The sequence below is a fragment of the Canis lupus genome, chromosome 7 (genome assembly GCF_048164855.1).
Source record: "Canis lupus baileyi chromosome 7, mCanLup2.hap1, whole genome shotgun sequence".
NCBI lineage: Eukaryota > Metazoa > Chordata > Mammalia > Carnivora > Canidae > Canis > Canis lupus.
In genome coordinates this window covers 67,971,250-67,994,857 of record NC_132844.1, presented here as the reverse complement: position 1 = coordinate 67,994,857, position 23,608 = coordinate 67,971,250, and the positions used below count along the sequence as shown (strand labels likewise).

General features: G+C 51.2%; 2 protein-coding genes and 1 non-coding gene across 9 annotated transcripts; all 3 read left to right on the top strand.

The window, feature by feature from the left end:
- Positions 1-974: 974 nt before the first annotated feature.
- FANCE (FA complementation group E) lies at positions 975-14,281 on the top strand. 7 transcript variants are annotated; one of them, XR_012034405.1, is made up of 11 exons: positions 980-1,407; positions 5,582-6,206; positions 6,776-6,820; positions 7,095-7,154; positions 7,457-7,600; positions 8,384-8,507; positions 8,716-8,794; positions 10,494-10,560; positions 11,955-12,080; positions 13,632-13,861; positions 13,988-14,281. XR_012034405.1 is itself a non-coding variant. In XM_072833312.1 (10 exons), the coding sequence occupies exons 1-9, from the start codon at positions 1,160-1,162 to the stop codon at positions 11,631-11,633; spliced, it is 1,497 nt and encodes a 498-aa protein (XP_072689413.1). In that variant the 5' UTR covers positions 975-1,159; the 3' UTR covers position 11,634; positions 11,955-12,080. The 7 variants fall into 7 exon arrangements, 3 of the variants coding, with proteins under 3 accessions (XP_072689413.1, XP_072689412.1, XP_072689414.1); XM_072833312.1 differs by lacking the exons at positions 13,632-13,861; positions 13,988-14,281 and adding an exon at positions 11,529-11,634 and having other exon boundaries at positions 975-1,407; XM_072833311.1 differs by having other exon boundaries at positions 13,632-14,281.
- An 816-nt stretch (positions 14,282-15,097) lies between these two features.
- On the top strand, positions 15,098-17,603 carry RPL10A (ribosomal protein L10a). The gene is made up of 6 exons (XM_072833314.1): positions 15,098-15,259; positions 15,531-15,605; positions 15,682-15,762; positions 16,103-16,251; positions 16,926-17,098; positions 17,402-17,603. Exons 1-6 carry the CDS (start codon positions 15,255-15,257, stop codon positions 17,570-17,572), a joined length of 654 nt encoding a protein of 217 aa, XP_072689415.1. The 5' UTR covers positions 15,098-15,254; the 3' UTR covers positions 17,573-17,603.
- Positions 17,604-20,098: 2,495 nt separating this feature from the next.
- On the top strand, positions 20,099-20,205 carry LOC140637481 (U6 spliceosomal RNA). The gene has a single exon (XR_012034582.1). It is a non-coding gene; the product is annotated as a U6 spliceosomal RNA (small nuclear RNA).
- Positions 20,206-23,608: the final 3,403 nt, after the last annotated feature.

Sequence of the window (23,608 nt, the reverse complement as noted above, 5' to 3'; positions counted from 1 at the left end):
AACCTGGTGATGACAGTTGATGGCCTGTGGAAGAGGTGATGTCAATGTGGGGTGGTAAACTGTGACTAAATCTTATTGCAAGGGGGCATGTGGATGGCTCAGTGGTTGAGCATCTGTCTTTGGCTCAGGTCGTGATCCTGGAGTTCTGGGATCGAGTCCCACGTCAGAATAAACGTCTCCCTCTGCCTATGTCTCTGCCTCTCTCTGGGTCTCTCAAGAATAAATACATTAAAAAAATCTTATCTTCTGGAGGGTATTATGCTGAGTGAAGTAAGTCAGTCGAAGGACAAACATTATATGTTCTCATTCATGTGGGGAATATAAATAATAGTGAAAGGGAATATAAGGGAAGGGAGAAGAAATGTGTGGGAAATATCAGAAAGGGAGACAGAACGTAAAGACTGCTAACTCTGGGAAACGAACTAGGGGTGGTGGAAGGGGAGGAGGGCGGGGGGTGGGGGTGAATGGGTGATGGGCACTGGGGGTTATTCTGTATGTTAGTAAATTGAACACCAATAAAAAATAAATTAAAAAAAAATCTTATCTTAAAATCCATGATGCGGAAAAAAAAAATCCATGATGCGCATAACATGGACATCAGCTAAGATTAAATGATGCTTGGCTCCCGAACAACAGGATCCCTGACATCCTTTCTGCACTCCTTCCCCGGCCTCACTTCAGAGAGCAGGAGAGGAACAAAGGTGAGGGTTAATACGTCCCTCCACCGAGCCCCGCCCCGCCCCGCCCCGCCCCGCCCCGCCCCACCATCTCCAGCGTGGCCCCGCCCACAAGCAAACCCCCTCGTTGTGGCCCCGCCCCCACAGTGGCCCCGCCCCACCCGCGGATCTCCCTCGGCCTTCGTCCCGCCCCTTCACTCCGTTCCTCCGCCTCTATGGTCAGGACCGTTTGTGGCCCCGCCCCTTCCGGCCTGCTCTCGCCCCTCGCTTCACGTCCGGCCCCGCCCCTAGCCACGCCTCCTTCGTGCCTTTCTGAGGCCGCGCGGGAATCCGGCTGGCTCTCGGCCGCGGAGCCCTCAGGCCCGCAGGTGGCAGGTGCCGGAAGAGGCTCGTCGCCGCGTCAGGGCAGGCGCTGGCGTCCTGCGCCCTTTCCCGGGTCCTCGAGACCGAGGTCAGGAACCAGAGCGGCGGCGGCTCCGGGCATGGCGGTCTCGGGGGCGGCACCCGCTCCGGCGGAGGGCGCAGACTCGGCGCCCTGGGCACAGCTGGAGGCCCCCGCCCAGCTCCTGCTGCGGGCGCTGCAGGCGGGGCCGGACGGAGCGCGGCGCGGCCTGGGGCTGCTGCGGGCGCTGGCCAGTCGCGGCGGGGAGCCCTTCGGTTGGGGCCGCATCCTCGAGGCGCTGTGCCGGGAGGAGCCCGTCGTGGAGGGCCCGGACTGTCGCCTGGAGCTGTAAGTCGCCTGCTCGCGGAGCGCCGCGTTCCGGCCGTGAGGCGGGGGGTGGCGCCACCCACTTTCTAGATGAGGAGATCGAGGCCCGCAGCCCGGCATCCCTGCCGCGCACCCCGGGAGGAGGAGCGCATCCCACGGGCCTTGGTGGAGGACCGCCTGGGTGCGGCGGGAGCCGCCAGCCTGCAGCCTGCGCGTGGATGAGGAGCTGGAAGCCGGTGGACTCTAAGGATCTGACCGCATGCTTCCCGCTCCAAGGCAATCGCACTCATACCTCTAGTGTACACGGGAGTAAAAATACGTACGTTGTAAAGTATACAAAAGTAGAAATTGATTTTTAAAAATATTTTATTTATTTATTCATAAGAGTCACAGACAGGCAGAGACGCAGGCAGAGGGAGAAGCAGGCTCCATACAGGGAGCACGATGCGGGACTCGATCCCGGGTCTCCAGGATCACGCCCTGAGCCGAAGGCAGGCGCTAAACCACTGAGCCACCCAGGTGTCCCAAAAAGAAGAAATTTAAGCTGTGGTGACAGAAGGAGTGGCTGAAGGAGTCTGAAGGAGTGGCTTTATGATGTCAAATTTTCAAAGCGCAGTATACATTTTAGGGCAAAATCACTTTTCTTAAGGATGGTGTTCTTGATAATTTACAGTTTTTGAGGTGACTTTGAACTTAACTTTTCTTTTCTTTCTTTCTTTCTTTTTCTTTCTTTTTTTTCTTTTCTTTCTTTCTTCTTTCCTGTTTCTTTCCTGTTTCTTTTTTGCCTCTATGTGACTGAATTTCTGCTAGGAGCAGAAGGGTCAGCTCTGCCATTTTCTTATTTGATGGGCTTCCCTTACTGGTATTCAGTTCCTTTTCGGTCATCTTTATAAGCTGTGTGTCCATTTAGTGAGGTTGGTTTTGTTAGAGAACATAATTCAGTATCCATAAATTCATTTAATTATCCTAAGTAACCAAAATACTGGAAGTAGAAAAAGTGACAGAAGTGTCCCCTTCAGCCTCTAGGGGGCTGAAGAGCCGTCTTTGCACTCAGATGCTCCTCTCAGAATTAGGCTGGAGACTGGACTATGAAGGGCCATTCCATACATTAAATATTTGTAATACTTAATTTCTCATGTTTTAGATAAGTAGAAGTGGAAATTCTAATATTGTCTTCACACACCCTACTTTGAATTTGTTTTGAGAAATGGGTCAGGAGAGGGGCCCCTGGGTGGCTAGTCAGTTGAGCTTAGGGCTCTTGATCTCTGCTCAGGTCTTGATCTCAGGGTCTCCATCTCAGCGTCCTGAGTTTAAGTCCCACAGTGAACTCCAGGCTGGGCATGGAGCCTACTTAAAAAAAAAAAAAAAAAAGGGGGATCCCTGGGTGGCTCAGCGGTTTAGCGCCTGCCTTCAGCCCAGGGCATGATCCTGGGGACCCGGGATCCAGTCCCACGTTGGGCTCCCTGCATGGAACCTGTTTCTCCCTCTGCCTCTCTCTCTCTCTCTCTCTGTGTCTCTCATGAATAAATAAATAAATAAATCTTTAAAAAAAAAAAAAAAAGAAAGAAAGAAAGAAAGAAATGGGTCAGGGGAGCTTTCTGCATCCCCAAATTGGAGGCCATAAACATATTCAGCTGTCTGGCTTTTTCTGGACAGAATAAGAGGAGGGGAACTTAATTTGGGGTCCCTGGTTAGAACTTTATTTCAGTATAATTGGTTTCTTTCATAATCCCGTGTATTTTATTTTCTGCATTTAACACTCTGATAAGGGGATTCATGCACACAAAAAGTTAAGAGCCTTTGAAGTAGGGTTTTCCCCCAGCTCTGTGCTTCTAAATATCCTCTACCAGAAATTGACCATCTTTTGAACTTTTACCTTAGTTTTCTCTCTCACTTAGTGTTTTTCACGAAGAAATCAAAGTCAAATATTTTTTTCTCTTTCATACATCCCAGATGCCCCTTGTATGTAATGACAAGCAGCCCTGAGGAATCACATAGAGAGGAGCAGAGGTGTGATGCCAGGTGGGCTTGGTGTACCCATGACTTGCTTGCCACACCAGTAAGCCTCAGGTCACACAGCATCTGGATTTGTGCATGACAGACAGCTACATTGCTCTGTCCAAAGTAGCCCTTGCTTATCTCTGGACTTATCCTCAGAGAGTTAATTCATTCAGTAAATGTGTACCCGTTGCCTGCTATGGACTGACGCTGTGCTGGGTACTGGGACATGGAGGAAGGAGACTGCCTCTGCCTCTCAGGAACTCAGGTGACAGGAATGTCAGAGCTAGATGTGACCTTGTAAGTTCCAGGGGATTGCTAAGGGGAGTACAGGGCTGCAGAGTAAGCGCTGCACCACATCCTGGAATATTACTATTTTTATTTTGGGCCTTAATCTATCTTTTTTTTTTTTTTTAAGATTTTAGTTATTTATTCATGAGAGACACACAGAGAGAGAGAGGCAGAGACACAGGCAGAGGGAGAAGCAGCCCCCATGCAGGGAGCCCGACGTGGGACTCGATCCCGAGTCTCCAGGATCAGGCCCTGGACTGAAGGCAACGCTAAACCTCTGAGCCACCCAGACTGCCCCTTTTTTTTTTTTTTTAATTTTTATTTATTTATGATAGTCACAGAGAGAGAGAGAGAGAGAGGCAGAGACACAGGCAGAGGGAGAAGCAGGCTCCATGCACCGGGAGCCTGATGTGGGATTCTTTTTTTTTTTTTTTTTTTAAGATTTTATTTATTTATTTATTCATGAAAGACTGAGAGACAGAGAGAGAGAGAGCGCCAGAGACAAAGGCAGAGGGAGAAGCAGGCTCCATGTACCGGGAGCCCGATGTGGGATTCGATCCCGAGTCTCCAGGATCGCGCCCTGGGCCAAAGGCAGGCGCTAAACCGCTGCGCCACCCAGGGATCCCGACTGCCCCTTTTTTAATCTTTTTAAGTAAGCTTCCACCCCCCCCCCCCCATGTGGAGCTTGAACTCATGACCTTGAAATCACGAGTCACATACTCCAGGTTTGCCTGGCTGGCTCAGTCGGTGGAGTGTGTGATTTATAATCTCAGGGTCCTGAGTTTGAGCCCTGTATTGGGTGTAGAGTTTACTTTAAATAAATAATTAAACTCTTAAACACACACACATACACACACACACAAAACAGAGTCACATACTGAACCAACCAGGCGCCCCTGAAGGATTTTTTTTTTAAAGATTTATTTATTATTTATGATAGACATAGAAAGAGAGGCAGAGACACAGGAGGAGGGAGAAGCAGGCTCCATGCCCGGATTCAATCCCGGGTCTCCAGAATCACGCCCTGGGCCAAAGTCAGGCGCTAAACCGCTGAGCCACCCAGGGATCCCTGAAGGATTATTTTTATGCAAAGTTTGGGAAGGGAGTTTTTTTTATGTAAAACAAGCATGGATCTTTTATAGAGTAGGTTTCAATGTGGATTTTTTTTTTAAGATTTTATTTATTCATGAGAGACAGAGAGAGAGGCAGAGACCTAGGCAGAGGGAGATGCAGGTTCCCTGGGAGGAGCCTGATATGGGACTTTATCCAGGACCCCAGGATCACTACCTGAGTTGAAGGCAGCTGCTCAACCACTGAGCCACCCAGGTACCCCTCAATGTGGATTTTTTTGAGCCAAAATAGGACACGTCAAAAAACAGAACCTAGCCCAAAATATATGAATACATGCTCAATTAAAAAAAGAATTGTTAAAAAAAATTTGAATTGTTCAGAGAACTTTTGGCTGTTTAGGAATAGTAAAATGAACTCAAACTGGCTTAACCACCACAACAAAAAATACATGCTCGATGAATGCCTTTTGAATGACTCTCCTGGGCAGCCCTGGTGGCTCGGCGGTTTAGTGCCACCTTCAACCCAGGGCCTGATCCTGGAGACCTGGGATTGAGTCCCACGTCGGGCTCCCTGCATGGAGCCTGCTTCTCCCTCTGCCTGTGTCTCTGCCCCTCTCTCTCTCTCTCTCTCTCTCTCTCTCTGTCTCTCATGAATAAATAAATAAAATCTTAAAAAAAATAAAAATGAATGGCTCTCCTGCTGACCCCTTCCATCCACCCTGACCTAAGGGTACTGCCTCCTAGCCACCCTGTCTGTCCATTGCCACCCAGCTTTACCCAGTCTTCCCTGTGCTCCTTCCAGCAAGATATTCTTAACTGCTTGTCCTTCTGCCCAGGAAGCCACTGCTGCTGCGCTTGCCCCCGTTATGCCAGAGGAATCTGATGTCCCTGCTGATGGCTGTTCGGCCATTGTTGCCTGAAAATGGACTACTCCCTGTGCTGCAGATTGCACAACAAAACCAAAGCCCTGACCCTGATGCCTGGCTCTGGGTCCTGGGGGAATTGCTGCGGAGGGATTTGAACGGTGGGGTATCGACTGAGGGCGTGTCTGTGCTGTCTAAGAGCTGCCAGGGACGGCTCCAAGGCCTGTGTAGGCGGCTGGGCCAGGGAGGCAGGAGGCTGAAGTTGCTCCAGGTTCCAGAGCCTGAAGAGGAAGAAGAGGAGGACAAGGAGGACAGGGACGCTCAGCAACCTGGGAAACGCAGAAAGGGGCGAGAGGAAGGACCTACCAGTCCTGAGGGCGAGTGTGCCCCCAAAAAGTTCCGATGTTTGGAAGGGGAAGAGGAAGAAGGTCAGGAGGAGGAGAGATGTGAACCTGAATCTTTGGAACCCCTGGCAGATGGAGGAGATGCCCTACCCATTAAGAACCAGAGTGTCAGGGCCAAGCCCAGTGAGGCTGGTCAGAGTCTGGAGGCTGCTAAGGACCTACCTGAGTGTTTGGAGTTGCCCAAACCTGTCCAGGTACTAGAATGGGGAGGCTGGGTTTAGAGTGATCCTCCAGGAGTGGGGGGTTTATCCAGGTGAGGGCTCGGTGGGAGACTATTTCCCAACTGGGGTAACAAGTCTATGGAGCAGGGGTAGGGGTGTGGGGTTCAGGGAATATAGTTTCTGCTCCATGGACTCCCAAGCAGGAGGTGGGAAGAGTTAGTGGAGGGGGAAACCTTTGGCCCTAATCTACAACATGAGGTTAAAGGATGCCAGGCAAGAAGAGAAGCTCCTCTGCACAGAGGGTGTGGAATCATGCCAGCATCCAGCCTGTCTTCCCAACCTAAGCCCTGGGTCTACCCCCATTAGGATGAGTGCAGAGGGGACAAGTCTAGACAGCTGGGTTACCACGGGCCTTGTCTACTATACTTTGAGTTCTTAAGCTCCTCTCAAGGTTTAGGCTTCGCTTTCTTGACTCTCTTGAATCATCCTTGCCCATTAGCTCCCACTGATCTGGAGCCTTCTCGGGGGAGGGGGCTAGGACTGGGCCCCGGGACCACACTGTGTTGACAGGGACTTGGCAGTGACTGGGCTTTTCTCTGCAGGACCAGGTTCCCAGACTGCAGCAGCTGCTCAAGACGTTGGGGGAGGTAACTGGCCCCTGCTCACCATCGCCCTTCCACTTTCTGTCTAGACCTTAGCCAGGCCCAGGGAAGCACAGGCTGTTTGGACAATGGGGGTCAGAGTGAAGGTCTGAAGACAATCACTGCAAGGGCTTCTCTTGGCCCAAGGACAGATATGTCATCTAACCCCAGACAAGTCCTTCTCCTCTGGTAGTGTCCAGGCTCCTCACCCCCCACTCTGCCAGACCAAGGGGTGGTCTCTGACTTGTCAGAGCCGGGACATGAGATTTGCCTTTTCCAGGGGTTGGAGGGTGCCCTGCCGGTTGAGCTACAGCTTCTCCATGAATGCAGTCCCAGCCAGGTGAGTCCAGGAAGACTGCCTGGCCCTGAGGGTACATCCCCTCTCCCCAGCCTTGTTCCATTTAGGTCTGTGTTTCCTTGCCTTGTGTGGGAATTTGGGGAGCGGATTTTGTTGGGTTCTGTGGTCTCTTGGGTAAAGGTCATCCTTTGTGCTTTAGACCTTGGATCCTCCTCATAGGGCAGCTCTCCCTGCCTTACGTTACCTTGGGAGTGTCCTTGCCTTACTCATTCTGCTTCCCAGTTGGCTTGAGACAGCCTAGCAGAGGCAGACTGAGTGTGTCTGTGGCCTCTCCTGCTTGGTAGGTGGACCTGCTGTGTGCCCAGCTGCAGCTCCCACAGCTCTCCGATCCAGCTCTCCTGCAGCTCTGCACCTGGCTTCTGTCCCTTTCCCCAGATCTCAGCCTCAGCAATGCTACTGTTCTGACCAAGAGCCTCTTTCTTAGACGGGTAGGTGGCATTGTGATACACCTGGCATGGTAGGGACTATGGGGAAGAGCATCTGAGCCCTCAGAAGGGTGGTGCTTGGGAGAGGGGGTTCCCCACCTTGTAAGGCATCTGGACTCTCAGAGGCAGCCTGGGGCAGGCGGAGGGCATGGACCTCCAGGCCATCTATCCACATGCCATCTAATTCCTCTCTCTTGAGCTCCAGATCCTTCCAGGAGCTGAAGGGATTTGGGAGCTCTGTGTCATTTCCAATGGGTGAATCCATGTGAGTTCTAGATAAAAGAACTTTTGTATGGGACACCTGGGTGGCTCAGCAGTTGAGCATCTGCCTTTGGCTTAGGGCATGATCCCGGAGTCCGAGGATCGATTCCCATGCCCGGCTCCCTGCATGGAGACTGCTTCTCCTTCCACCTGTGTCTCTGCCTCTCTCTGTGTGTCTCATGAATAAATAAATAAATAAAATCTTTAAAAACAAAACACAAAAGTTCTTTTTTTTTTTTAAGATTTTATTTATTTATTCATGAGAGACACACAGAGAGAGGCAGAGACACAGGCAGAGGGAGAAGCAGGCTCCACGCAGGAAACCCAACGTTGGACTTGATCCTGGGACTCTGGGATCAGATCCCGAGCCGAAGGCAGATGCTCAACTGCTGAGCCACCCAGGTGTCCCGAACTTTTGTGTTTTCTTTGTAACATGTATCACCGTCTGAAATATGTGTCTGACAAACATTCATTCAAGGAAGGAAGAAATGAATTAATTAATATTTCCTTCCCCATTGGCTGTAGATTCTCTCCCTGACTTCCTCAGCCTCCCGCCTGCTCATGACTGCGCTGACCGCCTTCTGTGCCAAGTATGCCTATCCTGTCTGCAGAGCCCTCCTTGGCCCTGTGCTCCAGGCCCCGGGAACAGGTAATTCTGGAACCAGCCCTGGGCCCAGTAGCTCTGCCCTTTCTCTTCCCACCACCCTTCACTCCTGGGGGGCCCTGGCAGTTGTGTATTCAGTCAATAAGGCTGCCTTGCTTCCCTGACTATGCTCCCCTGTAATGAGCCAGGCATTGTGTTCTATCCTCTCCTGCCATTTTTCCCCAGACTTCCCGCCCTGTTGTCCCCTTCCCAGGTCCAGCTCAAACAGAGTTACTGTGTTGCCTTATGAAGGAAGAGGCCCTGGAGCCAGACGCACAGGTTCTGATGCTGGGGTGAGTGTACACGCCTCCATGCTGTCCCCGCCCCTACCCCCTCCCACTGGCCAAGCCTGCTCTTGGCATTCTGGAGTTGGAGCTGCCTGGATACCAGGCCCTGTACCTGAAAGACAGGTGGCGGCACAGCGGAGGCCCCTCTCGCTGTTGCCTGAGCCGGGCTTTGTGCCTCCCCGCCACAGTTGCCACTCTGTGACCCTGCCCAAGCCCCAGGTTCTTCCAGCATTCCAGGCCAGATGCCTGGGGGGACACAGAGAAGGGGCTGGTGGTCCACACTTGAGCTGTTCACAGCGTAGCTGGAACATGGCACAGTGGTTAAGGCACTGGCTGTGGATCCGGGAAGACAGGATTTTAAATCCCAGCCTTGTGTGAATTCAGACAGGTTTCTCCATCTCTCTGAGTCTTCTGTTTCCTCATATGAAAAATGGGCATAATATTCACTCTAGGATTTTTCTAGATGTTAAATGTGATAATGCATATAGACATCAGCACAGTAAGTGCTCAAAAATTGTTATTAAATTTGTGTTAAATTTGGGTATTAAAACTGGGGAGTCAAGATCCAGCCATGTAGAAACAAATGAGTAGCTAAGACCCAATTGACACTAACATGAAATATAAATGCTAACTCTCTGGGGCACCTGGGTGGCTCAATAGGTTAAGCATCTGCCTTCTACTCAGGTCATGATCCTAGGGTCCTGGGATCAGGTCCCATGTCAGGCTCCCTGATCAGTGGGGAGCCTGCTTCTCCCTCTCCCTCTGCCTACTGCTCCCCCTCTCTGTCAAATAAATAAAATATTTTTTTAAAAAATAAAATAAACACTAACTCTCACACGAGAAGGGAACAGTTGTTTAAATGTCAGCCACCACTTACCGAGTCCTTTCTCTGTGCTTTATTTATTTTTTAAAGAATGTATTTATTCATGAGAGACACAGAGAGAGAGAGAGAGAGAGAGGCAGAGGGAGAAGCAGGCTCCATGCAGGGAGCCTGATGTGGGACTTGATCCTGGATCCCCAGGATCACACCCTGGGCCAAAGGCAGGCTAAACCTCTGAGCCACCCAGGCTGCTCCCTTCTCTGTGCTTTAGATTCATTTTCTCAGGAAGTGCTCATGCAGTGCTGTCAGGTGGGTGCTATTAGAGACAGAAAACCTAAAGCTCAGAGCTGCTAAGGGACATGGGACAAAGGTCACACAGCCAGCAAGTATTAAAGCCTGGGATCAGATTCAAGGCCCAGCACCCAAGAAGCCACACTTCTTCTGTGTGACACACTGCCTCTCCACACAAGTGGAAGATGGCGCTGTAGCTTGGGAAGCACTGCTGGAGTGGGCCTCCCCGTGGATTGGGCTCTGCAGGGAAGGCTGCCCTTTCTGGAAAGCCTTGTAGATATCTCACTGCACCATCATCCTCTTCCCTGGGTCACCCTCACCTTTTGTACTCAAGAGGCACTCTTCACTCCTGCTCATTTTTTAGGGAACCTTATACACTTCACATCAGATCCTCTGTTATCCTCTCCAGGAGTCTTGTATTGTAGCCTTCCTAGCACCGAGTAGTGGCTGGCTGCTGCCAGCATCAGGGGGCTCTGACTATTTCCTCTGTTGGCTGGGGATCTAGGCTGTCCCCAGGGCCTTGCCCTGCCTTAAGGTAGGAACAGTAGGTACCCAGGCGTGCACTGTTCTCAGCGGGGCCTGTGCTTTTTGCAGACAGATCTTAGAGCTGCCCTGGAAGGAGGAGACTTTCTTGGTGTTGCAGTCACTCCTGGAACGGCAGGTGAGCAGACTGCCTTGAAGGGTAGTCCAATGCTATGGACAGGCATGGGCCTCCCGGGTTGCTGATCCCTCCAGGGGTGGCGAGCAGAGCAGCTGCCCCACAGCAAGGTATGTTACACGGTGGGTGAGTCCTGGGGCTTAAAAAGCTGAGAGCAGAAAGCTGACCACACTGTACATCCTGGCTCTGCTACCTACTAGCTGCGTGGCCTTGGGGAGGGACCTTTTGATGTGTGTGTGTGAATTTTCTTTTATTGTTGAGTACATCATAGATTCCTATGTTCACAAGTTTTCAAGCTCAAAGGATACAGTGAACCATCCATCTAGGTTCCCCTCTCCAGGGCTCATCACTGTTACTAGTTTCAGGGGAACCCTCCCAGAGGTGCTTTTATGTACAAGGACACATGTTTAAGTTTACTTTTTCCCTGCTTTTTTTTTTAAGATTTATTTCTTTTCTTTATTTTTAAAAATATTTAATTAATTTATTTGAGAGAGAGAGAGAGCAGAAGAAGGGGAAATGGCAGAAGGAGAAACAGACTCCTCACTGAGCGGGGAGCCTGATGTGGAGCTTGATCCCAGGACCCTGAGATCATTACCCGACCCAAAGGCAGACACTTAACTGACTGAGCCACCCAGGTGCCCCAACATTTATTTATTTTAGAGACAGCATGGGGCAGTAGCAGGGGGTGGGGAGTCAGAGGTAAAGAGAAACTCCAAGCAAACTCTGCTGAGTGTGGGAGCCTGACTTGGGGCTCAATCTCCTGACCCTAAGATCATAACTGAGCCGAAACCAAGAGTCGGATGCTCAACCAACTGTGCCAGCCACATGCCCCTACTTTTTCTCTACTTTTTTCATGGATGGCAACATACCAAGCTCAGTGCTCTGTACTTTGCTTTTTTAACCTAGCAGTATATTTTGGCAATGTTTCCATATCACTACCTAAAGTTTTGCCTCATTTGTTTATAACTTAGGTGGTTGACCTAACCTTTTTATGCCTCAGTCTCCCCATCTGCAAAAGGAGAATGATGATCATACCTGCCACACAAGGCCAGGGTGATGTTGAAATGGATAATTAGTGTAAGTGCTCAGAACAGTGCCCTGTGCATGATAAGTATTTATTAAATTATTAAGGACAACTATTGTTATGCTGGCAGTACCCCCTGGGACTCCAAACAGGGCTGAGATGTATATGCCAGGCTTTATGTGCATTATCTCATTTAATATTTTTCATCATCTTTAGCGTTAGATGTCATGAGCCCCATTTTACAGATGCAGAAACTGAGGCTTCAGTTTGGTTATGTGACCTGCCTGGGGTTACCTAGGCTGGAAGTGGTAGAGTTTGAAATTGAATCTGGAGCCCTTTCTTACTCTGTTGTCCCGTCTTCCAATGTGTGCAGGTGGAGATAACTCCCGAGAAGTTCAGTGTGTTGATGGAGAAGCTCTGTAGAGAGGGGCCAGCAGCCACCACTTCCATGGCCTATGCCAAGCTCATGCTGACAGTGATGACCAAGTATCAGGCCAGTGTGAGTACTGGAAGGGCCATGAGGGCTGGTCCTGCTGCTCTGAGTGTGCCCACGAGGGTGTACATCTAGATGTTGGCCAGGGAAGACACCCTGAATGTTAGCCAGGGAAACTACAAGTTCAAGCTTCAGAGTGGGGAATGAGACTGCTAGGAGGTCGTTAATGCAGGCAACACTGCCGTGGGCCAGATGGTGAGTGAGGCACTGGGGAATCGACAGTGACCATAGCACAGTTCCTGTCCTTGACTTGACATTCTCCACCAGTGCCAGGCTAGTGAGGTAGGAGAGATGATAACCAGATCGGCATCACATCTGGAAAGATGAGAGGTGGGGGCGGAGGGTGCTTTTGGTGGTGGTGGTGGTGGTGGAGGAAGCAACTAAACCTTGTTTGTGGTTGGGACAGGCTTCTCAATTCTGAAAGGGTGAGTAGTGGTCAAGGGCCAAGACTGAGGAAAGGACATTTCAGGCAAAGGAAATAGTATAAACTGTGAGCATCCAGGGGGATCTACAGATGGTAGCTTCGGCCTGAAAACATGAGAGTGGATGATGGTAGGGGTGAGGTTCTAGGTCAGAGTTAAAACACCGCGAGGTAATATTGCAGAGCCTCTGCTATGTCTTAGGCACTGTTTAAAGCCCTTTGCTTATGTGGCCTTGCTAGTTTATTTCAGGTGTTAGCCCAATGAGAAGATACTATTAACAGCTCCATTTTATAGATGAGGAAATTGAGATCCAGAGAGGTTAAAGTGACCTGCCTAGGATGACGTGGCCAGGCCGTGCCATCATCATATGGAAGACCCTCTAGGTTATGAGGAGGATCGTGGACTTTATCTTGAAGGTCAAGTGTCCCTACCTTTTTGGGGGAGTCACAGGCCCATTTGATGATTTAATGAAAGCTATAGATCCTCCAAGAAAAATGAAAAATCTGAACACATGTTATGCACAATTTCAGGAGAATCCTGGATCCTCTGGAGACCCTGTAGATCCTGGAGGAAGGGCATCCAATATGAGACATTTATAGTTACCCCAGGGCCCAGCTGAAGCTGGGGTGACTTGGTCAGATTTGCATTTTAGAAAGAAGCCTCTGGCATCTGTAAGGAGTGGGAATCGGAGAGAAGATATAGGGCAGAGACCTGTCAGGAGGCTGTAGCAAAAGGTCAGGGAAGATATAGTGTGGCCCCGAAGAAATGTGGCAGCCACAGTAGAGTATCTCTGTCCCTCAGTTTTCTCATCTCTAAAATGGGAGGGTTGTGCAGATTACATGAAGTTATGTTTATAAAGTGTTGCTACATAGTAAGCACCCAATCATTGTCAAGTGTTATTAATGTTATTAATGCAGCTGACTTAGTAAGTTAGTATAGTTGTATAGTTCATATTTGGTCCCAGGTCCACTTGAATACAAAGACCTTGCATAATCATGAAGTAATGCATTTAGATATCTCCTCCATTGTCCTTGTGTCCTGGATTCCTCTCTCCTTCCTAAACAGGGACATGGGCAGAGGGGAAAGGGGAAGGATCAGCTGCTGGAGTCCTGATATGATTCTTCCTTCTCCCCAGATCACTGAGATCCAGAGGCTGGGCCTGGCCACAGCCCTAGAGCTCAATACCACTTTCCTGAGGAAGTCCCTGCAGGCCGCCCTGAGACATCTGGGCCCCTGACCATCCACCAAGAGACCACACTCCTGGAGCTCCCCCACCAGCTGCCTGAAGAATACTTTTGCCCTCAGCACCATCCCCTGACCCCTTGTCTGGGGATAAAGGCTGAGGCTGGCCATCCCAAGTGTCAGGTGCCTTCCTGCTCCAGGATGCAGAGAGGCCACTTGGGGGGTGCTTCCTGGGCTGAGGGGGCTGGATGAGCTTTATTTCCCAGGGCTGCTGACCTTTGGGCTCACTCTTTGTCACTTTTTCATCAGGTGATGGGGACAGAAACTTTCTGAAAGGCCTCAGTAGGGTCAGAGCAGACCAAGAGTAGATGAATGATGCTTCTGGAGCCCTGAGATGACCTGTGTGCTCAGCATGAATATCTTGCACAGGGGCGCCTGGATGGCTCAGTTGGTTAAGTGTTTGCCTTTGGCTCAAGTCATGATCTCAGGGTCCTGGGATCGAGCCCTGCATCTGGCTCTTTGCTCAGCAAGGAATCTGCTTCTCCCTTTCCCTCTGTGCTTGTGCACTCGCTCTCTCTCAAATAAATAATCATTAAAAAAATATATTTTGCACTCAAGTATATGTTACAACCCTCTGTGTTCTGACTTGGATGATAATTTATTAAAAAGCAGGGGTTTGGGGCACCTGGGTGGCTCAGTTGGCTAAGTGTCTGCCTTAGACTCAGGTCATTATCCCAGGGTCCTGGGATAGAGCCCCCAGTCTGGGCTTCCTGCTCAGTGGGGAGTCCGCTTCTCCCCCTCCCCATCCTTCTGCTTGTGTGCACTTACTTTCTCTCAAATAAAATCTTAAAAAACAAAACAAAACAGGTATGCCTTCCTATTAACTCTGGGTATTTGTGGAAAACCAACAGACACCACCACCACTCACCCTACTTGGTGACAGGGGGCATCTTTCCTGGTGAACCATTCTGCAAGGGGAAGGTGCCAGAGTTGTCCAGTTCATTTATTCATGTTCTGTGCGGCATTGTGTGACACCACTCACTTCTGCCCTATCAGGGCTGTTTTTTGAGTAGGGGAAGTGTGCCCGGGACAGAACTTTCATGACATTTCCCTTCTTAACGATTTGCTCTGAAAGCATGAGCCCCAGAGCAAGATGAGGGAGAGGTTAGGGGGAAAGCCTGCTTTTGAGACGAAGCAGGCGCGCGAAGGCGTGAAGGGACAAATAGGCGGGAGCTACATGCTCTCAGTGGCCATCCCGGTGAGGTACCCAGGACCAGCCTCTTACGTTCCTGGCAGCAGCGGGCGCCACTGGGTACAGTCTCCCGGTGCCACGGGGCGCACAGGACCCCCGCCCCGCCCCGCCCCGCCCCGCCTCGCCTCGGAGCCAGCCTAGCTGTGCTACGCGCGGCAGCGCCCTCCAGCGGCCATGGACGGCGGCGCGACCCGAGATTGAGCGGCCTGGCCGCGCTCCGGAGGGAAACCACGGGCAAAGGCATCTCGCGAGAACAAGAGCCTTATTTGAGCGCACGCGCGAGTTGAAGCACTCTCTTTTCCGGTTACTGCGGCGCGAGCTACCATGAGGTGAGTGGCGCTTGGGGAGCCATCCACCGTCATCCGCGGTTACTGGCACCTTGGTAGGGAGGGAGGCTTGCGGGCCGAATCTGGGGGTCCGTGCCCCTGCTTCGCCGAGAGGCATTTCTGGTAAGGTGTCTCTTGCTCGGAGCCTGCATCGGTCGCACCTAGGTCGCCGGACGTGGTGCCCGGATTCCCCGTGGGGGGCGTTCCGGCCACGCCGAGGGTGTTGATGCGGGCCGCCCAGGTGCTGAGCGCTCGCCTGGCTTCTGTCTCGCAGCAGCAAAGTCTCCCGCGACACCCTGTACGAGGCGGTGCGGGAGGTCCTGCACGGGAACCAGCGCAAGCGCCGGAAGTAAGCCGGGCCTCGGCGGGGTGGGGGTGGGGCTCGGGTGGAGGGGCGGCGGCCTGATTCTGTTGCGTTCCCTAAGGTTTCTGGAGACGGTGGAGCTGCAGATCAGCCTGAAGAACTATGACCCTCAGAAGGACAAACGCTTCTCGGGCACCGTCAGGTTGGCACCGTTCTGCCCCCACCCGGCCCTCCGGGCCCTCCCGCCTGGGCCTCCTGTTGAGCTTGAGGCGGGCGGGCACGGACGCGCCCGGGCAGTTCAGACCCCCTGCCCCGGGCAGCCGTGGCTGGACGGACCCCCACCCTGGGTCTTAAAATAAGAGGGGAGGCGTGGGGAGGCCTTGGCCAAGCCCGCCGGCTAGTTTGAGAAGCCAGACTAGCTGTTGGTGAAAGTGGACGTGCTGGGTAAGGCTCTGTAACTGCAGCGGCCCCGGACCCCTTCGCCTGCCTCTGGAGCTCCGGGCTGGGCCTGACCGGTGCTGTTCCCCTCCCCGCAAACGCAGGCTTAAGTCCACCCCCCGCCCCAAGTTTTCTGTGTGTGTTTTGGGGGACCAGCAACACTGTGATGAGGCCAAGGCAGTGGACATTCCCCACATGGACATTGAAGCGCTGAAGAAACTCAACAAGAATAAAAAACTAGTCAAAAAGCTGGGTGAGTGTGGCTTGGGGTGGCTTTGTTTTCCGGCAGACAGTTGTCACCGGAGTGGTAGAAAAGTGACATTGCCATTTGGATTTTAAAATGATTGGGGGGCGGGGGCAGAATCATGGAAAGGATCTGTTATGGGGGGGGGGGTCCCTTGAGTGAGTGATGCTTTTATATATAATCTTTTAAGGTTCCTTTTTATTATTTGCTTTGAGGAGTCTTTCTGAACAGGCAAGTTCCCCTAAGTCGACTAGTGAGGTGCTGCTATGTTCTGAATTGGGATTTCTAGTTAAAGTTCTTTTTTTTTTTTTCTCCCCACGCATCTTTATCATAAGTAGTCTAAGCATTTTACAAAAAGGAAGTAGGTGCCCCACTTTTCATGTAATAGAAAAGTTGCAGGCATTGAACCCCAGGAGTCTTAACCAGCGTGTGCATCTACTATTGGAACGTGAAGAGAGCCGGTCAGCCTGGGTTTCCAAAGCTAGGTTTTCTATGAATGTCGGGCCAGTAAAAGGCCAGGGGATAGGGACAAGCTGGAATAAGGAGAGGATTAAAAAGACGTTGTACGTGGAGAGAGTACAGTAATTGGTTAGAGGCTACTTTGGTGGTTGGTTGACAAAACTCCGTTCAGAGGTTGCTTTTGGGGGCCGGATCCTGAGCATCCGATGGCTTCTTTTTACCAGCCAAGAAGTATGATGCCTTTTTGGCTTCAGAATCTCTGATCAAGCAGATTCCACGAATCCTGGGTCCAGGCCTGAATAAAGCTGGCAAGTTCCCTTCCTTGCTGACCCACAATGAGAACATGGTGGCCAAAGTGGATGAAGTGAAGTCCACCATCAAATTCCAGATGAAGAAGGTAAGAAGGTCTGACTGGGTTGCAGAGATTAAGCTTTGGTGATGGTGGCACTACCAGTCCCAAAGTTCATCCATGTTCTCTGAATGGGAGTCCCAGGTCACATTTCTACAGATACATAGGACATGTGACAGTCACTGAGCAGGGTTGAGGCTTTCCACGTGCCTGTGGTTTTCCTGCCCTGGGGTCCGGGTACTGTTCACTAGGTCATCGGAGTGGGGAGGGATGGGTCATTTGGCTTCTAGATGTGCCTACTCTGACTCTTCGGTTTGGCCGCCGGCCTGATTTGACTGGACTCTCTCACAGGTGCTATGTCTGGCAGTGGCTGTTGGCCACGTGAAGATGACGGACGATGAGCTTGTGTACAACATCCACTTAGCTGTCAATTTCCTGGTGTCCTTGCTCAAGAAGAATTGGCAGAACGTCCGGGCTTTGTACATCAAGAGCACCATGGGCAAACCCCAGCGCCTTTACTGAGACCATTTAATAAATCCTAGTGCTACCGTTACTATCTGCCTGTGACTGGGGGGGGCGGGGGGGGTGCTCTGTGAACTGACTGACCTTCCGTAGCGGTACACTGATGAAGGAAGGTTCTGGCACCCAGTGTGGGTGGGCCTGTTCTGCATACTGCAAACCAGGAAGTGCATTCCATCTACCTTCAGAATTGTGTAGTCTAGTAAGACTCTAGTTGGGTCTCTTGGATACTTGATGATAACCTGCTAACCGGGGTTGAAGCTGGTCTGAATCCTGAGAGGCAGATCTGAGCTAGTGCTCCCAAGTCTTGTGCTCCTGCTGCCGACTCCTGGAAGGAGGGGTTGGACCCACACGTGGAGGACATAGACTCAGTCCTTCACAGCATGCTTAATATATGGCCTGCTTCTCCTTACTCCATGGCTTCTTGTTTTGTGCTAAGTTGTGCATTTGGGCTCGTCTGTAGGAATCACAAAGTTCCAAATGGAGATTGGGTTCCTAGATTGTTCAGATAGGATTGATCCACAACTTGATTTGCTTGTCTGGCCTCAAATACACCATATCGAGGGTAGTGATTTACTCATGTTTGGGGAAACACAAGTAGGAGACCTGTACGATGCTGCTGAATTCACTACTGCTGTTTTCTAGGAGCTTATTAGCAAATGGGGCAGAATTAGGCTATGGAAACTTCCAGGCCCTCCATCCTCCTGACCTGAGGCACTTCCCTGTTGGTAGGTTTGTTTGGTTTTTAAGACTTCATTTTATTCCCGAGAGACCAGCCGAGACAAGTTCATCCCTCCATCTTTTAATATAGTTGAAAGGCTACAGACCTCACACTTGGTTTTGGCTCAGGTCATGACCTTAGGTTGTAAGATTGAGTCCCTTGTCAGGCTCCAGGCTGAGGTGGAGTCTCCTTTAAAAAAGGCTAATCCAGGGCAGCCTGGGTGGCTCAGCGGTTTAGCGTTGCCTTTAGCCCAGGGCAGCCCAGGGCGTGATCCTGGAGTCCTGGGATCCAGTCCTAAATCGGGCTCCCTACATGGAGCCTGCTTCTCCTCCTGTCTCTGCCTCCCTCCTCTCTCATGAATAAAATTTTTAATTTTGTTTTTAAGGTTCTATTTATTCATGAGAAACATCGGGAGAAGCAGGCTCCCTGTGGAGAGCCCAATGTGGGACTCCATCCCAGGACCCCGGGATCACGCCCTGGGCAGAAGGCGGCACTAAACCGCCGAGCCACTCGGGGATCCCGATGAATAAATTTTAAAAAGGCTAATCCAAAGCATAAATAAAATGTACCTCAAAACAAGCTCGAACAAAGAACACAAGGCTTTTGCCAAAGATCTTGGGGTGGTTTTCTTTTTTCTATTTTAGCTTTTAATAATTTAGTAATTTTGCTTACAGGTAAAATAGTTATAACCTAATCTTGGGATGAGCCCTGAATTTGGTTTCTCAAGGTTACTGGGCATAGTTGCTCCTTCTGGTCTGTTACTACAGTATTAGGAGTGATAAAATATCTAGGCTTGTCAATGTTCCAGATGGGTAAGGAAAGGGAAAAGTTGGCGTATAAGAACTAGCTAGCGGGGGCAGCCCCCGGTGGCACAGCGGTTTAGCGCCGCCTGCAGCCCAGGGCGTGATCCTGGAGACCCTGAATCGAGTCCCATGTGGGGCTCCCTGCGTGGAGCCTGCTTCTCCCTCCGCCTGTGTCTCTGCCTCTGCATTTCTATGAATAAGTAAATAAAATCCTAAAAAAAAAAAAAAAACAACTAGATAGAGGGCAGCCCAGGTGGCTCAGCGGTTTAGCGCTGCCTTCAGCCCAGGGCCAGATCTTGGAGACTCAAGATCGAGTCCTGCATCGGGCTCCCTGCATGGAGCCTGCTTCTCCCTCTGCCTGTGTCTCTGCCTCTCTCTCTGTGTCTCTCAGGAATAAATAAAAAATCTTAAAAACAAAAAGAACTAGCTAGGATCTATTGCGCCTGGGTGGCTTTACTCTGTTGAGTGTGTCTGCCTTAGGCTCTGGCCTCAATCCCAGCTTTGGGCTCAGGCTCCGTGCTCAGTGGGAGTCTGCTTCTCCTCCCTCTGCCCCTCCTCCCTGCTTTTGTTCTCTCTCAAAATCTTTTTTTTTTTTTTTTTTTTTTTAAGATTTTATTTATTCATGAGAGACAGAGAGAGAGGCAGAGACACAGGCAGAGGGAGAAGCAGGCTCCATGCAGGGAGCCTGACGTGGGACTCCTGGATCCCGGGATCACGACCAGAGCCCAAGGCAGATAAATGCTCAACCACTGAACCACCGAGGTGCCCCTCAAAATCTTAAAAAGAAGAAAAACAAAACTAATTAGGACCCAGTGCTATTGAAAGGAAAAAGTTTAGGCACAGTAAGAGTGGAAGTTTATCAGAATGTTGGCCATGCTTAATTCTGGGAGGAAAAAAAATTATCTGGGATTTTCTGAAGTTCTGTAAGATTCTGAGAGTGCTTGAGAGCACAAGCTGGGGAAAGGGTAGAGGGAGAGGCTGACTCTCCTGCGAAGCAGATAACCTGTGCTCGCTTCGGCAGCACATATACTAAAATTGGAACGATACAGAGAAGATTAGCATGGCCCCTGCGCAAGGATGACACGCAAATTCGTGAAGCGTTCCTGCGAAGCAGATAACCTGACACAGGGCTCGATTCCAGGACCTCAGGATCATGACCTGAGCTGAAGACATTTAACAGCGAAGGCACCTAATCACAAAACAGAAGACATTACTAAAGAAAATCAGGTATTTTGATGACTGGAGGCATGTAAGCAGGTTACAAACGTGAATACACCTGCCAGCCTCCTGCTCTTAGGCACTGAGTACAGCAAGAGAGCAGGTCTGAGAGCCATGGGGCGGAAGCCTAAAACTGAAGTACCCCCTCAAGTTGGCTAAGATGGGTCCTAGCTGCACCTTAGCTGCCAATCCTCAGGGTGTGGGGGGGGGCGGGGGGGACAGGGGGCCTGAGCCAAGACCAGGGAGACGTTTCTGTTCCTGCCAGAAACCGTGCTGTCCTGCCAATAGCTGGAGCCAAGGGTTTCCGGGGCGGTGTCTCCTGACCTCACGGGTACCTACAGCCGACTGGCTGCGAGGAGACCAGCCACGTGGTTGCCTGCGGGCGGGGCCCCTCCCGCGCCTGAGTTTGAATCCCAGTTCTCCCATTCAGGAGGCCCTGGAGCCTGTGGAGCCCGTCTATTCTCTAAACGCTGTTTTCTCACCTGAAAGCGCAGATGATGATGCTTAAAAGACCGTAGTACCAAAATCAAAGGATGACACGCTTTGCACGGTGCCGGGCACTTCGTACTCAGACGGCAGCCGTAAGCGGGCAATCCCGCGGGCTGCGCACGTCCGGGGCGGCCGGCGCACAGCGAGCTGTTTGGGTGCGGATGAACGATGAACGGGGAGAAAAGGTGGCTTCAGAACTAGTCACGCCCTCCCGTTTGAAATGAGCCAAGGATTAAACATTTTTAAATAGATTTGGAAACTTAGGGGAAGGTAGTGGATGCCTTAGAAATATTCGGGAACTTGAGGGGCGCCTGGGTGGCTCAGTCAGTTAAGCATCTGCCTTGGCTCCTGTCCTGGTCCGAGGTTGAGCCTGCCCGGGGCTCGCGGCTCCACGTGGTCTGCCCCTGCCCTCCCCACTACTGCGCACAGGTGCGCGCTCTCGCTCAAATAAAATCTTAAAAAAAAAAAAAAAAAAAAAAAAAAAAGCCCAATTTGGGAACTTGAGCCTTCCTGGATATTGACTTGAATCACCTGGCTTTAAAACCCACTCATTGGGAACCCTGGGTGGCGCAGCGGTTTGGCGCCTGCCTTTGGCCCGGGGCGCGATCCTGGAGACCCGGGATCGAATCCCACGTCGGGCTCCCGGTGCATGGAGCCTGCTTCTCCCTCTGCCTGTGTCTCTGCCTCTCTCTCTCTGTGTGTGACTATCATAAATAAATTTAAAAAAAAATTAAAAATAAAACCCACTCATTCTATCAAGCCTTACGTACTGGGTGGGGGTCCTTAAGAACCAACTATATTAGACAAAGCTGACTCACTCCTTCCCGCGGGGCTGTGGGGCATCTGGAGCCCTGGTGCGGCTCTCCAGAAGCCCAGCGCCGGCAGGAAGGAAGGGGACGCAGAAGGGCAAGCAAACGGAAGACGTGTGCAGGCCGACTGAGCCCGCCTCTAATGAAGGCCAAGCTAGTTCAACCAAGCCCCAGTTTCTGGGGCAATGAGCCTAAAGCTCAGTGGCACCCGAGTTAGGATTCAGGCTTCAGCTCTCTGGGAGCCCGTCCTCGGGCATCTGTGATGCGGGGAAATCAAGAGCCCGTGAAACCTCACAACGGTGCACTCCTCCCTCTTCCCTGGGAACATCAGAACAGAAATGGGGCAGAAAGAACTACAGTCCCGATCTTTGGGGTCCATCCATCTTGGCCCCTCCTTACGGCAGGGGAGAGCCACAACCAGGAGAGGATCCTGGGCTTTGGGCTCACAGGACTCAGCTTTTTTTTTTTTTTTTTTTAAGATTTTATTTATTTATTCATGAGAGACACAAGAGTGAGAGCGAGACAGGCAGAGGCAGAGAGAGAAGCAGGCTCCAGGCAGGGAGGCTGATGTGGGACTCAATCCCGGGTCTCCAGGATCACCTGAGTCAAAGGGAAGCGCTCAACCGCTGAGCCACCCGGGTGTCCCAAGGCTCACCTACTTATATTCTGGTTCCTTCCTTACTTTGGGACCTCAAAACTAGTTATCCCTGACCTTTGGTTTGTTACACTGTATGGGGAGGGTAGGTGAGGAGGTAGCAGGATGGGGTTGGGGGGAGACAAGGAGGCCAGCCCTATTTCACCTGCGATTTCTGCATGAGACCTACATGATTCTAAAGGAAATTATGCGAACACTGCTGACTCTGGGAGTGTGAAGGCAGTGACACACGTGACGATGCCTCAACAGCACCCAGTAGATATAATTAACCATTAGTCTAGAGATGAGATTTTGCATCCAGTCCCAGGCCTGGTGCATGGCGGGTCGTTCATAAACCACTTTGACTCCAGGACCCCACCCACCTGCCTGGGGCTCCAGCACTGTCCCCATCCTGCAAGTGACAGTCTGGGGTCCTTCCAATGCTGTGGACTAAGACAAAAGACCACCTGATTATTTAAATAGTCTACCAGGTGCATGGACTTGGGAGCCAAGCTAACCAGATTCAAATCTTGGGTGTAGCCAGTGACTGACTGGGTGAAGAGAGCGTTTAATTTCAGTCTGTTTCTCCATCTGCAGTCTTGGAGGTTGGACCAGAATGATCTATAAGACTCTAGATTCTGGAGTAGGGCTGCCAGATTTAGCAAATGAAAATACAGGATGCTCATTTAAATTTGAATTTCAGGGACACCTGAGTGGCTCAGACGGTTAAGCCTTCGGTTCAGGTCATGATCCCGGAGTCCTGGGGATCCTGGAGTCCCGGGGAGTCCTGGGATCAAGCCCCACATGGCGGGGGTGGAGGGGGGTAGTTGGGAGGGGGGTAGAGGAGTGTGTGTGTGTGTGTGGGGGGGGGGTCCCTGCTCAGCGGGGAGTCTGCTTCTCCCTCTGTCCCTCCCCTTGTTTGTGCTCTATCTCAAATAAATGATCTTTAAAAAAATTTTAAAACATTTGAAATTTGAATTTCAGGTAAACAAGGCATGTCCTGTCAGCATCCCCACTCTGTGGTCTCTGCTATAGGAGCAGAGGACGGCTCAGAGGGGAGAGCAGGGCTTCCCCAGGCGGACAAGAACAGGTTGGAATCTGGCTCTGCCTGCAAGCCAGGGCTCATCCTCCTTGAGCTCTCTTTTCTGCTCTAAAGTGAAGACAGGACAGTGAGAACCGGAAGTAGCCACCACGAAGACCTTGGGCAAGTCCCTTCACTCAGAGACAATGCAACAACAGAACCTAGGCCAGCACTGGGCACATTTCAGCACTCAACTTGGCGGGAGGGGGTGGGGGAAAGGAAGTATGCGAAGCTTTCATGGGCTCTTCGAATCCTACCTATTCTGAATGGGGGTTTGGCATGGG